At 59.8% G+C, this 14,076-nt stretch overlaps 1 protein-coding gene across 9 annotated transcripts in view; it reads right to left on the reverse strand.

Moving 5' to 3' along the window:
* Positions 1–11,838, reverse strand: part of COL16A1 (collagen type XVI alpha 1 chain) — a 49,969-nt gene extending 38,131 nt beyond the window's left edge. For 3 of the 9 annotated variants that reach the window (XM_075553389.1, XM_075553382.1, XM_075553361.1), the window contains exons 1-17: positions 11,162–11,837; positions 9,548–9,654; positions 7,662–7,736; positions 7,450–7,567; positions 6,492–6,615; positions 5,965–6,231; positions 5,233–5,313; positions 5,020–5,145; positions 4,239–4,292; positions 3,944–3,970; positions 3,497–3,526; positions 2,523–2,549; positions 1,295–1,357; positions 874–915; positions 739–783; positions 604–639; positions 235–297 (exon numbers count right to left, since the gene is read on the reverse strand). In XM_075553389.1, the coding sequence (XP_075409504.1) occupies positions 235–297; positions 604–639; positions 739–783; positions 874–915; positions 1,295–1,357; positions 2,523–2,549; positions 3,497–3,526; positions 3,944–3,970; positions 4,239–4,292; positions 5,020–5,145; positions 5,233–5,313; positions 5,965–6,231; positions 6,492–6,615; positions 7,450–7,567; positions 7,662–7,736; positions 9,548–9,620 (1,251 nt within the window). In that variant the 5' untranslated portion in view covers positions 9,621–9,654; positions 11,162–11,837. Of the gene's footprint in view, positions 1–234; positions 298–603; positions 640–738; positions 784–873; positions 916–1,294; positions 1,358–2,522; positions 2,550–3,496; positions 3,527–3,943; positions 3,971–4,238; positions 4,293–5,019; positions 5,146–5,232; positions 5,314–5,964; positions 6,232–6,491; positions 6,616–7,449; positions 7,568–7,661; positions 7,737–9,547; positions 9,655–10,650; positions 10,824–11,161 lie in introns of those variants that run through there. The other 6 variants (XM_075553393.1, XM_075553378.1, XM_075553368.1 and 3 more) reach the window with 5 other exon arrangements.
* Between the last annotated feature and the right edge of the window lie 2,238 nt (positions 11,839–14,076).

Genomic DNA, 14,076 nt, shown 5'->3' on the forward strand with positions numbered 1-14,076 from the left:
TCCAAAGCCTCCCCAGGGCTGCAAGGCAGGGAGAGAGGTCTGCTGGCTGGGCGGCAGGAGGCCTGGGTTCCTTGTTGCGCCTCCTGGGCCCAGTACCCAACCCCTCCATCCCTGGGCCTCAGTTCTCCTGTCTGGGGGAACAGGGGAGGCTAGACCCCTGGGGTTACACTCCAGCAGTTAACAATCCCAAGTGCCCTGTTGGGGGTTAGAGGGTCAGGGTCCCCAGCACCGTACGTCTCGGCCTGGCCTCCCCGGCAAGCCCTTGATGCCTCCGTCTCCCTTCGAGCCTTTCTCGCCCTGGGGAAGAAAGAAGCAGAGGGATGGGGCTGAGGGAAGTACACGGAGGGAGGTGCAGCTGCCTTCCAGACCACTGGTCTCTGGCTCTTTGAGAATGAATGGCAGACAATCGGAAGAACTTCCCAACCAGGCCAGATTTCTCACCCAGGGATCCCACGGTCTGGGTGGGCATTGGGACGGGCCAGGGTGCTATCAACTTTGAGTTCACTGGTCCCGCCTCTAGTCTCAGGACATAGGAACCAGCTCTCCCATGAGTGGGGCCCCAGACCAGCCCAGTACCCACCCCACCAAACCCAGGCCCACTACCTTCTGACCAACTGAGCCCGGCAGTCCTGAGGGTCCCTGAGATGCAGGAGGCACATGGAAGAAGGGGTGAGAGACGAAGATGAAGCTGGGCTGGGACACTGCCACCCCTAGCCCCCCCCCAGGCCCCACACTCACCAAGGCTCCCGACTCCCCCTTCTCTCCCTTGGGTCCTTCTGCGCACTGAGCAGGGAGAGAGGTGTTGAGAGGGGCCCACCCCACCGCCCCCATCCCCCACCCCTGGCGGGAAGCAGGCCTTGCTCCAGCTCTTACCTGCAGCGGGGCGTCGGGGGAGATCCTCACACAGTCACTGCCCTGAGGATGTGCAAGGACGGGATCAGGGAAGGGGTGGACCTCAGGGGTCACCACCAGGTGCTGTGGAGTCTGTGCCCCAGGGGTCCACACTTGCTAACTGTTCAGATGTACCTCTCCAGGCCTGTCCTCCAAGGTGTCTCTGGGCTGACTCCCACCTCCCACCTTTCCATTAACAGCTGCAAGTTAACCAGGGACTTTGAGCTCCCTCATCCCCAGTCCCTGGGACCCCTGGAAAGCAGAGACCTGGACATGCCACCCCCAGCAAGATCCTGACCTCCCACTTGTACCTGGGCCAGGATGCAGGCTTCCACCCCATGCCACCCCCATGCGTGCTGGCAAGGGCCCTGCAGCCAGCAGCCAGCATGACTGGCACACTTACCCGAGCTCCCTTCTCTCCCTTGAAGCCTGAAGGGCCGGGCAGGCCTCGCTCACCTTTCCCTCCCTGTGGGTGAGACCAGAGCTTCCATCAGGAAGCTGCAAGAAGCTCCCCGGCCCTGCGCGCCCCCTCTCCTCCACCCACCGCACCACACATGGGTTTGTGAATCTGTACACACATGGGCAGTGCCCAGGCCCACCCCCCTCCCACCATGCACAAGCATACAGATGCCATATGCGTTCCAACACTCCCCCCACCCCACCAACGGCTATATTTGGAAAATATGTGGTCTCTTCCCCAACCCAAAAGCACACCGCCACATGCCACCTCTCCTGGGGCGCAGGCCACATGTGCGTGGACACACATGTGTACCCACAGAAACCCACAGCAACGAGTGGCAGCCAGCCCGCACTTGTCCCGCCACCACCAAATGCTGCTGTGTGGCTTGGGGCAGCTCAGTGCCCTCTCTGAGCCTCAGTTTCCTCATCAGTGAGATGGGGATCCCTCCAGCACAGAGTGCCAGGGGATGCGGGGAGGATGCAACGGGATGCCTGGTCCAGAGTCAGTGCTGAGTGCAGAACACACCCATAAGCGCAGCCTCCCCCAGGGACTCAGCTCCCTCCCCAGGCCCCGAGGCTCCACAGTGCAGAGGTGTTCAGGCACACAGCGGCTCAGAGAGGGACACAGAGGGCTCACACTCAACCACTCTGACACACCCTGTCACACACACACACACATGCACACACACTACCCCGGCTGGACCCCAGTCTCCCTGCAGCAAAAGGACAGGCTCACTACAAAAACTACCAAACTCACTGCCATCGAATCAGTTCTGACTCCTAGTCGGTCTTCACTGTCTGCGGGTTTGAGACTGTGACTCTTTACGGGAGTAGAACGTACCATCTTTCTCTCAAGGAGTGGCTGGCGATTTTGAACTACAGACCTCGCAGTGAGTAGTCCAACACATAACCCACTGCGCCACCGGGGCTGCTTGTACTCCCTCCACAGGAAGTTCAGGAAGGCTCAGAGCCTGCTCACAGTCAGGCCCAGAACAAGGCAGCTAGCTCGAAGCATCTTTGTGCCCACAAACCCCTCTGCTCTCTGCCCACGACCACACAGCCACAGACTGGGGGAACAAAGACACAAACACACAGCCTTGGTTCTGCAGACCCCAGGAGTTCTGGGGTCATCAAATAGGGCAGGGGTGTCCTGCTCTCTGCCTGGGACTCACCTTGGGGCCAGAGGGACCAAGGGTGACCTAAGGAGGCAAAGGAAAGAACCAGATGGAGACAAGCCACCAAGGCAGGGTCACACTGCACGGTGGCTGATCAACAGCTCCGCGTCCACCCTGCTCTGCCTCCAGGGCCAGCCTGCACGCTGGCCCTCCTTCCCCAAGCGGCAGGGCTTCCCCTGTCCCCTTACCCTGGCTAGGCTGGCTCCCAGCTACCAGGAAAAGATGGCTATCTGGTTGCTGTGGTAACCACCGTGCATCTGTGGGCCATCAGCCTGACCAGATTGGAGGAGAAGCAGATGGAAAGAGGGTCAAGCAGCAGAGGGGGACCTCCTCAGGCCCCCCATGGCCAGGGGGACTTGGCGCTGAGGGGAGCTGGGGGTGTGCCTTGTGTGGGCCAACGTGGCATGTTGACTCAGAACGTCAACTGTGGGAAAGCGGTGACTCATGCTGCCCACGGAAGAGGCACAGTTGGGTACCAGCTGGGCTTCCAGCGAGCCCCTCTTCCCTGGTCATTGTGGACCCCAGAGGGAGGCTGGACCAGGGCCAGCTGGTGGGCTGGGGGCAGGGGAGCATGCTCAGGCCTGGAGGGAGCATGTAGTTCGGGGGTCAGTGTGATCTGTGGAACCCTGAGCCAGCGCTCCTCCCTCTCTAAGCCCCTAAAACAGAGCAGAGCAGGCCTGCATCTGTGTGCAGGCAGGAAGCTGGGTCAGCAACCAAGTCCTGACCTCGCTCGCCACCACCCAACTCCCTCTCCACCCTGCGTCCCAGTGTGGGAGGCCTCTCTTCCTGAAAGCCTGGCTTGGTGGGACTGGGCCCTGGGGGTGGGGAGCCGGGGGTATAGGAAGGGACAAAGACCCTCTTGTCCTCCATCCTGAAGCTTTCACCCAACCTGCACCACGCCCTCCCCCAGCCTGACCTGCCCAGAAGTTGGTGCCCCACCCAGTCACCCTGCACACCCTCTATTCACTCACGTTGCTTTCCCGGGCACCACAAGGTGGGCACTGAAAGGAAAGCGCAAAGCGAAATGAACAATTCTGAGCCCCCCGAGAATCCTCCCCACCCTCTGCCCCCTCAAACCTGCAGAACATCACGTGTGTTCTGGATGGGACCTGAAGACGGGGCTCCTCGCCCACCGACTCCCACCAGCCCAGGCCCAGGGCCCTTCCCCACGAGGTCCTTAAGCCAGGGTTCTGCAGTGACGCCTGGCATCTCTTGCGGTCAATTCTATGGTAGTGGCCAGAGCTAATCCCTCCCGCCCCACTCCCAGGAAAGGTGGGATATGGGCAGGGCCTGGCACCGGACTTCCCATGGCAGGCTGGGAGCTGTGTCATCATTGGACCACCCCAAGGCCAGGCTTCTGTAACCCAGAGCCTGTCGGAAATGCTCTTGCCAGCACCTCTTACAGGATGGGGGCCTACCTCATCAGCTGCTGTCCTCCGATGTGCCTGGGGGAGGAAGTGCATGGGGAAGGGGCAAGAACTTCAGCAGGGCAAGCACCGCATCAAACACCGTGCCTAGAGCCACTCTCTGTGGCGGCCTAGCTCGTGCCAGGCTGCTAGCCGACCTGTGCTCGCTCACCCTTCTTTCTCAGCTGACTCCTACATATCTAAGCTCTGCCTGGAGTACAGGAGGGTGGGTGAGTGTAGAGCCCTATCCACGGGCTTCCAGAGGACAGAGGGAAGGCTCCCCCCCCACCACCGTCGCCACCTCTACCTTTGTTCCCCTGTCTGTCTTCTGGCTGATCCTTCCCGACAACTGGGCATCCACCTGGGCAGACAGAGCAGAGGAGAACCCCTGAGGAGGGGAAGTTCTGAGGACCAGGCTAGAAAGGGGCACCGGGAAGTGGGCAGGAACCCCATGCACCCTCACAGCCTGACTCTGATGTTCAGGCTCCTGGGGCCTTCCCCCCCCCCAGCCCCAGGCTCCCGCCCCTCTTTTTCTTTACACCTCTTCCTCTGCCCCCTCACCCCCACGTGATGTCGGAGAAAGCAGGGCCATGAATCAATGGGGCCCTGTGTTCCTGTACCCAAGACTTGGCACGGTGCCCAGGTGGGCAGGGAGGCTGCCCGTTATGAATGGGGCTAACGGGACACTAGCATTCCCTGACACCCCCTAAAGAGCCTGTGCCTGGGCAGGGCAGCTGGCCACGGTGCAGGGCATAGACCCCAGCCACTAGTCAGGGCTGGGCCCAGGTGAGTAAGCAACCCTGCGGGAAGCCGATAGCCTGGCCCCTGACCCCAGGTGTCCCCGGCTTGGAGGAACCACTTTGGGGTGCAAGTCAGCTCCTGCCTTCACCAGATGGGTCTGTGGCAGCCAAGTGAGGTGGGCACGACTCTCCATGCCCATAGGCAAGCGGGCACAGGGTCATCCAGAAAGCTGTCTCCCTGCCTCCCTGAATGCAAATAGGCCAAGCCCCCAGTACCCTTCGTATCCTGGAGTCAGAGCCCTCCAGTCAAAGGAGGGGCCCTCGGTGCTGCTGACCCTGCTGGCCCACCTGGCTGTTCTGCGGCTCCTCCAGGCAGAAGCAGCGCGTGTAGACCTTGCCCTCTGTCTGGGGGTTGATCTCAATGAGCTCATTGCTCTGCGTGTCCCGGCGAGCCTTGGAAGTTTCTGGAGGGCACTGCCCGGGGTGGGGGAGTGGCTACTCAGTACAGAGGGCAAGGCACCCCTTCCGCCCCCACACCCCCAGCACCCAGCGCCCCCTCACCCCATCTGATGAGATCTCGCAACAGCCCTCCTCCAGCACAAGCTCGGGGTCGCAATAGATGTGCGCCTGCTGAAGATCAAACTGCGGGGACACAAAAAGGCGAGGCACTCCAGGTATCCCCCGGTCCTGTGCCCAGGGCCAGAGCCGCCAGCCTGGGAGACGATGACAAACCCAAGTCTCCCAGAGGCTGCTTGGGATCGGCACTAAACAGCCAGCCGCTTCGTGGTAGTAAAGGCCTGGCAAACGGGCTGTTAAGCAGAGAGAACCCCGTGGGGAGAGCTCGGTTCTCTGTAACAGCGTCAGGAGCTGGCTCCGCAGAGCTCACAACTGCAAGATGGCTTAGTGGGACAGCTCGGCTCACGCAAAACCCTGCAGTCACCAAAGGCAGGGCGGAATTGCATGTTCGGGAAAGGAGGCGGGAAGGGGATATGGCTCATTTTCACCCAGGGCAATGGGGAGGGAGAGGCTGGGCAATGAAGGGGGGACATTTCCAGTGGAGGTGACAGCAGGCAAAGGCTGGGTGGTGTGAGCTAGATGAGACGTGTGATTGAGAAGGAGGGATGCCCAGACCAGATCAACAAGGGCCTGGGATGCCAGATCACTGTAGATGGCACAGGGAGGGCAATGGAGGGCAATGGGGAGCCACAGAGCACTCTGCAGAAATGGGCTCTGGGGAGCTCACTCGGGCACTCAAAGCTCAGAAGCAGAGGCCAAGAACAGCCTGGTACTCACGGAGACAGGCTTTCCCTGTTCAGCGTTCAAGCCCAGAAACACATGGCCAGTCGGCCTTACAGGTCGCCAGGGCCCCAGGGGCTGGGAGGAGGCTGAGGTGCAGTCCACGTGCACAGAGGCCACGCGGCCAGCCACACTCAGCATCAGCTTGTGCCAGCGCAGGTCAAAGAGCTGGGGCACCAGGAAGATGCAGGACACAAAGTCACCATCCTGGCCCCGGGCCCGGAGCTCCAGGCTCCGCTCGCCACTGTTGACTTCCAGGGACATCTGTGTGGAAATCAGCAAAGGGGTAGGATGGAGAATCACAGCATGACCCCAAGCTCATTCCAGGAAGACGCAGACCCAGAAAGGTGGCTGGGGTCACAGGGCCGTGCTTATACCAAAAGGATGGGCCCGTTTCTGCAAGGACACTCGGTCGGGGGCAAGCACAGACAGACTGGGACAGAGGTTGGGCTGCACAGGTGCTGCTGACTGGGAACCTGAGAGGCTGTGGGGCGAGGGGTGAGGGTAGGGCCCCGGGAACTCACCTGTGGGTACCCGTCTCCATCAGTCACTTGAAACAAATACCACGTGCTCTGGGGGGGGTGTTTCTTCAGCATCAGGGTCAGCACCAAGGCAAATTCATCCGGAAGGCCCCGAGGGAACACTCGCCTGGGGGAGGCAGGGAGGACACTCTGAGGCTCTGTTGGGGCGCCACTGTGTGCACCGGGGTCCTCCGGTCACATGGTGACACACATGCAAACAGGGTCCCTCATTCCACACCAGGCCCTGAGTGCCAACTGGCCACCAGGCATGCGTTCGGCCCTGAGAACACAGTGGTGAAGACAGAGGGAGCAGCCGCAGGGAGCCTGCAGTCTGTTGGGTCGGGGCCACAGGCCACAGGTCAAGACCCCCCAGAAGGGCTGTTTCATGGAAACCGGGGAAGGGGCCTTGCGGGTTAGAGAAATGATGCTTCCGATGAGTCCTGTGCTCAGTGGGCCGCACTCATGAGACAAAGGGAAAGAGAAACCCCAAGATGGGCTCCCCTCCTAGGGGGCAAGGAGCTGGGGGTCGGTGAAGCAGGTACAATGGGACGATGAGGGCGGCGGGAGAGAAAGAGGGTTGCTTTGAAAGCTTACCAGGGACAAGAGCACCCAGGATTGAGGGAGTTTGGACTTCACTCATAGGGGCATGCACACACACACACACACACACTCTCTCTCTCTCCAGGTTTCAGCCTCATCCTGGAGTTCTGATAAGGCTCAGAGGATTCAAGGCTGTCTACATGTCTGTCTACTAGCCAGAGAGAGGAGAGGGAAAGTGGCGGCGGGGGGGTGAGGGGAGGGGGGTGTACTGTGTCTGCCAGCACCTCTCTGTACCACCCCCATCCCTACGACATGCCCCGGGAGTGGAGGCCAGGGTGGTGTGTGACAGAAGGCTCCTGGGTTGCCGGGGAGGGTGGCTGACGCTCCCACTGACTCCCAGTGATCCTGGCAAGCTCTTTACCTCGTGGGCTGGGTCAGTGGGGCAGCCCCCAGCCTCAGGATGAGAGGCCCTTTGGGATTGCGGATTTTCTTGATGACAGACGTCTTCATGAGGTTGAGCCGGCGGATGAGGTTAAAGCCTGCCGGGGAGGGAGGACAGTGGGGCAGGTGAGGCACACAAGCCACTCCAAAGAGAGGAAGGAGAGGGGACAGCGGCATGAGGCGAGCACTCACCGGTCACATTGGATGACAAGTCACTGCTGTGTTCCAGTTTGAGCCCTTCTTGCTGTGAAGGTGGGCACTGCTTACCTGGAAGAGAATTGGCAGGTGGGCAGCAGGGGGCTCAGGCCGAGGGAGCTGCAGAGCCAGGCTCTCAGGCCGCCTGAGGCACGTGCTGAGGGTCCTCATTCTGGACCTTCAGCAGAGGCCCGTCTGGGGGCTGCCATTATCACTTGCCTTCTGACCCTGGCAACTGAGGCGGCAGGGTGGCGGTGGGGGGGGGGCTCCATCATATGGACGGGGAGACTGAGGCCCACAGACTGAGGCCTGACCCATGGCCACCAGGTGAGTCTGCTGCAGAGCCGGGCAGGGCTCCTGGAGCCCTTGTGCCCCAAAGTCCTTGTCCGAATCCAGGGAAGCAAGAGAGAGAAGGACACTGCTCGGAGCAGTCTGAGGGCTCATTCCTCAGGGCAGTTATATCCGTGTACTTCTGCCGTGAACACACACCCGGGTTGGGGGGGGGCAGGGAGGCACTTCAGGGGCCAGACGCACCCAGGCCATGTGTGGTTTATAATTTACAGTTACATGTGCATGCGTGCACATACAGGAGTTGTAGATGCCCATGCCCCCAGGAATGCTGTGCGCAGTTGTTGAGCGTGTGCTCAGGGGTGGGTGGGGCTCAATGTCCCGCATCCCAAGCAGACACAAGTCTGAGTCAACAGAATGGCTTTTCAACTGGATAGTTATCTTATGAAGCAACAAGAAGAGACTGTGAGCCCGAGGGGACCACAAGCTCGAAGAAACCTCAGGGCCTTGGGGCTCCAGACTGGGTTTCTCCTGAAGGAGAGGATGGGCGAGTTCAGGCCTCTAAAGCCCTGCAGGAATGGTTGGGTAGCCTGAAAGATGGAGAAGGCAGTGCCCACAAGCTGGAGTCCCTGGCCTGTCTGGCAGGAAGAAAGAGCCCTGGATCCCTGGGCCCAGTGACCCCACTGGAGCCCCCCTCCTCCAGATCTGGCCAGAAAGACCATCACTGTCTTCAGCGCCGGCAGCAGCCACGGGTGACTCACCCACTGGCCGCGAGCCCAGATTCTTTACAGATGTTGAAATTCTCTGCCCTAGGCCCCCAGGGGACCTGGCGAGGGAGCGAAGAGCAAGGCATGCACACACACACGCATGCAGACACCCATATGTGCACACCCATGAGGCACACATAGCCCACAGGCCATCCCGGGCACCCTGGGGGAGTGTTCAGCCCCTCAGGTCCTTGCCTCTGTCAGCCAGACTTGGACATTCTGTGCCTGTTTGGCCGGACGACTGTGCTGCCACGCTACCTACAAGGAACCCAGCAGGGGCGGGCAAGGTGCCTGGTCAACTTCCTTTGGCTTAGGGCCCTGGAAAGCTGCGCCCTCTTTCCCATTCAGAGCTGGGCCCTGGGGTGGGCCCTCTATCTGATTTGCAGGGCCAGCCTTGGAGGAGGAGGAAGAGGAGGAACCCGTGGGCTGGAAATGGGTTCTGCACCAGGATAAGGATTGGAGGGGCCCGGGCTTCACTCAGGACGCAGCTCCCTCCTATAGGAAGGGCTCACTGCCTGTCTTCCCATCCTGCTGGTCCTGCTAACGCTCAGGCTGGGATGTGCATGGGGGTTGGGTAGGCCTGCTCTCTCACAGGCAGAGACACGGGGATACAGAGATGCTCAGAGAGACACAACGATGCAGACACAGAGACACAGAGACAAAAACACACCCACACTCTAGCTCACCCTTGCTAAGGCTTGCGCATTCCAACGCCCCAGGCCACCCTGAGCCCAGACCTCAGACTCTCCTCCATGAGCCAAAGGCAGTGCCATATAAGGGCACAGAACCCTGGACCTCAGAGAGCCTGACCCCCCTGTGTCATCTCACCTGTCTGTGCCCCATGACTGCAGGTGGCCCAGAGACCAAACAGCCATAGGCCGGGAGCCCAATATGCCCACATCCTGGTCCAGAGAGGTCAGCCGCAGCTGCAGCACCTGAAAACCACAGAGGCTGGGAGGCAGATTCCTGAGCGCACACAGTACAACTCCACATAGGGGCAAGAAGCCGCCGGCCCCGGGGGATGGGGGTGGGCAGGCCCTGGGACAGAGTGGCAGGAGGTCTGGCCAGATGTCAGTCCCTCTCTGTGGCCCAAGCTAGCCTTGGGCAGGAGTGATTCTCAAAATACTTAGCCACTGACGCGGCACAGACACAGACCAGTCGGAGCAGACTGCTGGCAGGGGCCCGGACGCAGGTCCAGAGGGCACCTGGCTATGTCAGGGGAGAGTTGCTAGATGGTGGAGAGGTTTCGAGGATCCAGAGAGGCCAGGGCAGTCGGAATAGAGAGGGGGCTTGAGGCCAAGGCTGTTTACCAAGACCCTTGGAAGCCTGTCAGCGGTGTAACAACCTGTGCACTATACTAGTGTGTACCAGCCTGGTACCTGGCCAGCTGCACCCCGCTCAGCCCCCGGCCTCCTGCCAGGTACCCACAAAGTCAGAGGCCGCCGGCTGGGCGACTCTCCTGGCAGACGTCACTAGGTTGTGTGTGGGCCAAGGAAGCTTTCTCATAGGCCCAGTGGGCAGGAGAGCAGGTCATTGGGGCGAAGGACCTCGTTGCCAACCTCTCCTGCTGATGGATGCGCGTCTTTTAGTTTTATTAAACCCTGATGGATGGGCCCAGATAAATCAATGCGGGCTCTGCAAGCGGCCAGCAGAGTCATACATCATCCAGCTTCCCCCTGGGACAGGCAAGTCAACAGGACACACAGAGACATGCACATGCCCCAGACGAGGAGCACACAGACCCAGGCATAGATTCCCACAGGCGCAGAGATTTCAGCGTATGCATGTGGGCATGCTCCAACACACAACAATGCATGCCCACCAAGACACACATGCCAGTATCAGCTTGTACATACACACATGCACATGGCCAGCCTATGTCCACCCCTCCTGTAAGACTTCCTGTGGGGAAGTTCTTATGCAAGTCTGACCTCATTCCTTCCCTCGGTCCTGAATGAAGACATTCCAGTATATTCAGAGATGGGCCTCCTGTCCCCTCCTCTCCGGGGAAGAACCAGACCCCACACTCCCCATGTCCATTCCAGAAGCGTGCACATCCATCTCTCCAACCCCATCCCAGCCTCTCGCCCAGCTAGCCCCGGGAAGGGCTGCCCCTGTGGGGAGGCATGTGGCTGCGTGTGGAAGAGAGAGCATGGATGTACTGTGTTCCTCCTGACCCCTGTCTCTGGCCCCCACCAGGACCCGCGGGGGAGGGGTGACGGGAGAGAAGAAGAGACGTTTGCCAGGAGTCACCAGCCAACACAGACACACAGAGATCTGGTGGTGGGGGAGCCCGAGTCCAAGTCAGAGCTCCTCTGGCTATGGAGGAGCTGGTTGCAGCCCAGAGAGGGAAAGCCACTGGCCCCAAGTGACACAGCAGGTCAGGGGTAAAGGGGACCCCGCAGCCCAGAGCCCGGGAGGCAGCCCACTTCACTCGCTTACCAGTGGCCGGGGATCCCCCACCTTACTGAACAACAGGCGCTGGCTTCCTCCCGCTCTGCAAGGTTCAGGATTTCTCAGGCCGCGGGTCCCCGGCTTCCCGGGGGACCCGAGTTCTCCCGCCGGCCGAGTGCGTGTACTGCCCAGCGCGCACGCCTGCCTGGGACTGCGGGCCACGCCGAGTGGGGGGAGAGGGGGCGGTTCCAGAGGGCTGGGGGGCTGCCAGGGCCGCTAATGGAACACAGCTGGAATGGCCCGTCTGGCAGGGCCGGCGGGCGGGCCGAGAGGGGGCTCTGGTGGCGGTGGCGGAGGCAGAGGCGGCAGGACGCGCTCCCGCCCCCAGCTCCAGGCCTGGCGATGCTCCCTGGACCGCCCCTCCCACTTCCCCGCCAGGTGAGCCAGCGAGCAAGGCGGGACCGGCGTGCCCAGAGCTGCCCTGGAAGGGGCTCCGGAGGGCAGGCGGGCACGGAGACCAGGCCCTTTAAGAACCAGGCCTGGAACTGGAAGGGCGTCCCCTGTGCCACCTCCTAACCCTCCAGGCCTCCACGGGCTGGGGGTGGAGAGTGAAGACCCTCCCCCACGGGTTCCGTGGCACTAGCCACGTGACTGCCTCCCAAAGTTCCGTGATCAGTCTAACATTTTTCCAGTTCTTCAGCCTAACATTCCCAGTCAGTCTGCCCCTCTGTCTGCACCAGCAAGAGAAGACTGGAAGGGGGGGGGGTGAGGGAGGGGAGGGATGGATGGCATTAAGGAAGGGGTGGGGGTGGGCAGAGTACAAAATTAACCCCTTCCTCTCTGGCCCAGACAAGTAGACAGATCTGAATCCCCTATACCTCCTTTCTCCATAAGAACCGAAGGCTCAAACCCGGCCCCTCCTTCAAGGTGTGTGAAAATGACACCATCATCTTTAAGTATTTAATGCAGGTCTGGCACACGCGGGCTAGGAAATGGTAGGGTCATTATTACTGCCATGGGGGGGTGGAGGAGGCTGGGATTGGAGCTTCCAGGCTGGTGCTGGGGGGATTGCCTTGTGTTCAGGAGCCAAAGAAGTGAGAGGGACTGAGGCTGGATGAAGATGGGGCTGCAGGAAGGGAAGGGAAGGGGAGAGAAGGGAAGGTTTCTGGCATGGCCCAGGACTGGGGGACAGCCAACGGGGACGCTCACATAGGTCTCCCAGGTTCTCGGCAACACCCGGGGTGCAGGGGAATGGGTGTGGGGGGCACCAAAGGGGATTCCTGTAGAGGCGTAGTAGAGTGTCCTAGGAGTCCCATGGTCCCATCTAGCCCTGATCAGCATGAGGGCAAGCCTGGGATTTCCTACCCTACTTGCTGAGTCAGCGGAAATCCTGACTGCGGCCAAGGAGGCGCCCCAATGTGGTCCCAATTGGGAGCCTGGCCCAGATGTGGTGGTAGGGCCTGAGAAGCGCTGAGCTCAGCAAGTGGGAAGTGATGGAGCGCGGGCTGTGTGGGTCCTTGGGTCTATAAGGCGAGGAGGCACAGGCCCTGTCTGCTCAGGAGGTGCCACGCCAGTGGCGGGCACTGGGGAAATAACAGGACACCATGCAGGCTCTGTATGCGTGAGCACTCTGCCTCTGCTAGCTCCTTTAACCCTCACAATCCCCTGGGGCCAATCGAATGCTTCGCCCACAGGAGCACAGGAACCTTGCACCTTGACCAAGACCACACAGCTCCAAGTGTGATGCTAGGATGACCCACAACCGGGCTCCCAGTGCAGCCTGGTGACCACAGTGCCATCGTGGGCACTTCTCACGTTCATTCTAGCCCTGGGTTCTCCCAGGCAGAGGGGATGGCTAGCCCGGAGCAGCCAGAGCCAGGGAGAGGAAGGAGGGGGTCCAGGTGTCTTCCCACAGCATCCTAAGGATGCTCACCAGAACAGCGGCGCCTTGTACCTAGGCACACTGCGAAAGACTCAGGATAGAAGTGTGTTAGTGTCCCTCCCTCCTCCAACACATCCTGTGGCCTTTCAAAATGTGCGGGAAAGTGACATTTTAGAGTTATGGGACATCGCCACAAACTTGTTGAAGCACAAGGAGCCCTAGTGGTAGAGTGGTTCCCCATTGGGCTGCGATCTGCAAGGTCGACAGTTTGAAACCACCAGCTGCTCCACTCCCATAAAGAGTTGCAGTCTCAGAAACTCACGGGGGCAGTCGCCCTGTCCTATAGGGTCACTATGAGTCAGCATCAACTGGGCGGCAGTGAGTTTGGTCTTTCTGGTTTTGTGTGGGCACACCCATAAGCGTGCAGTCAGACAGAATACATGTACCAGGGGGGTTCAAAGCTGTATGGAACTAACAGACCATGGAATTTTTCCATGAAATGTTTGAAGCACAGATGAACCCACAGAAAGACAAATACTAGGGGGTACCTCCCCCTACTTAAAAAAAACCTGAAAAAAACTCCACTCATTACAATGCCATCTGGGGTGAGGGCGTTGAGCCCAGCCCACGGGATTCCCTACTTGCTGGCGAGCAGATCTGCATTTTCCCTGTTAGGTGAGTACCAAGCAACCCACTCTGAGTTAGTGCACCCGGTGGCGTCACCTGGGTAGGTTCTCTCTGGTCACAATGAATTTTATAATAAAAGCAGTTTCGTTCTAACCTCATTTTGGGTGATGGCTGATTTAAGAGAAAAGCGTGCAGCTATGAAATTTTGTTTCCTGCTTAAAAAAAATGCTGCAGAAACTGTTGTGATGTTGAACACAGCTTACGAGGACAGCGCTATGGGAAAAACTGTGTGCAAGTGGATTTCTCGTTTCAAAAAAGGTGATATGTTGATTGAGGACAAACCTCAGTCTGGACATCCGTCAACTTCCCAAACAGACAAAAATGTCTAGTAGGGCATTTGGAGTTTGTTCCACCAGGTCAGACTGTTAATCAAGCTCTCTACTTAGAGGTTCTG

The sequence above is a fragment of the Tenrec ecaudatus genome, chromosome 1 (assembly GCF_050624435.1).
Source record: "Tenrec ecaudatus isolate mTenEca1 chromosome 1, mTenEca1.hap1, whole genome shotgun sequence".
Classification (NCBI taxonomy): domain Eukaryota; kingdom Metazoa; phylum Chordata; class Mammalia; order Afrosoricida; family Tenrecidae; genus Tenrec; species Tenrec ecaudatus.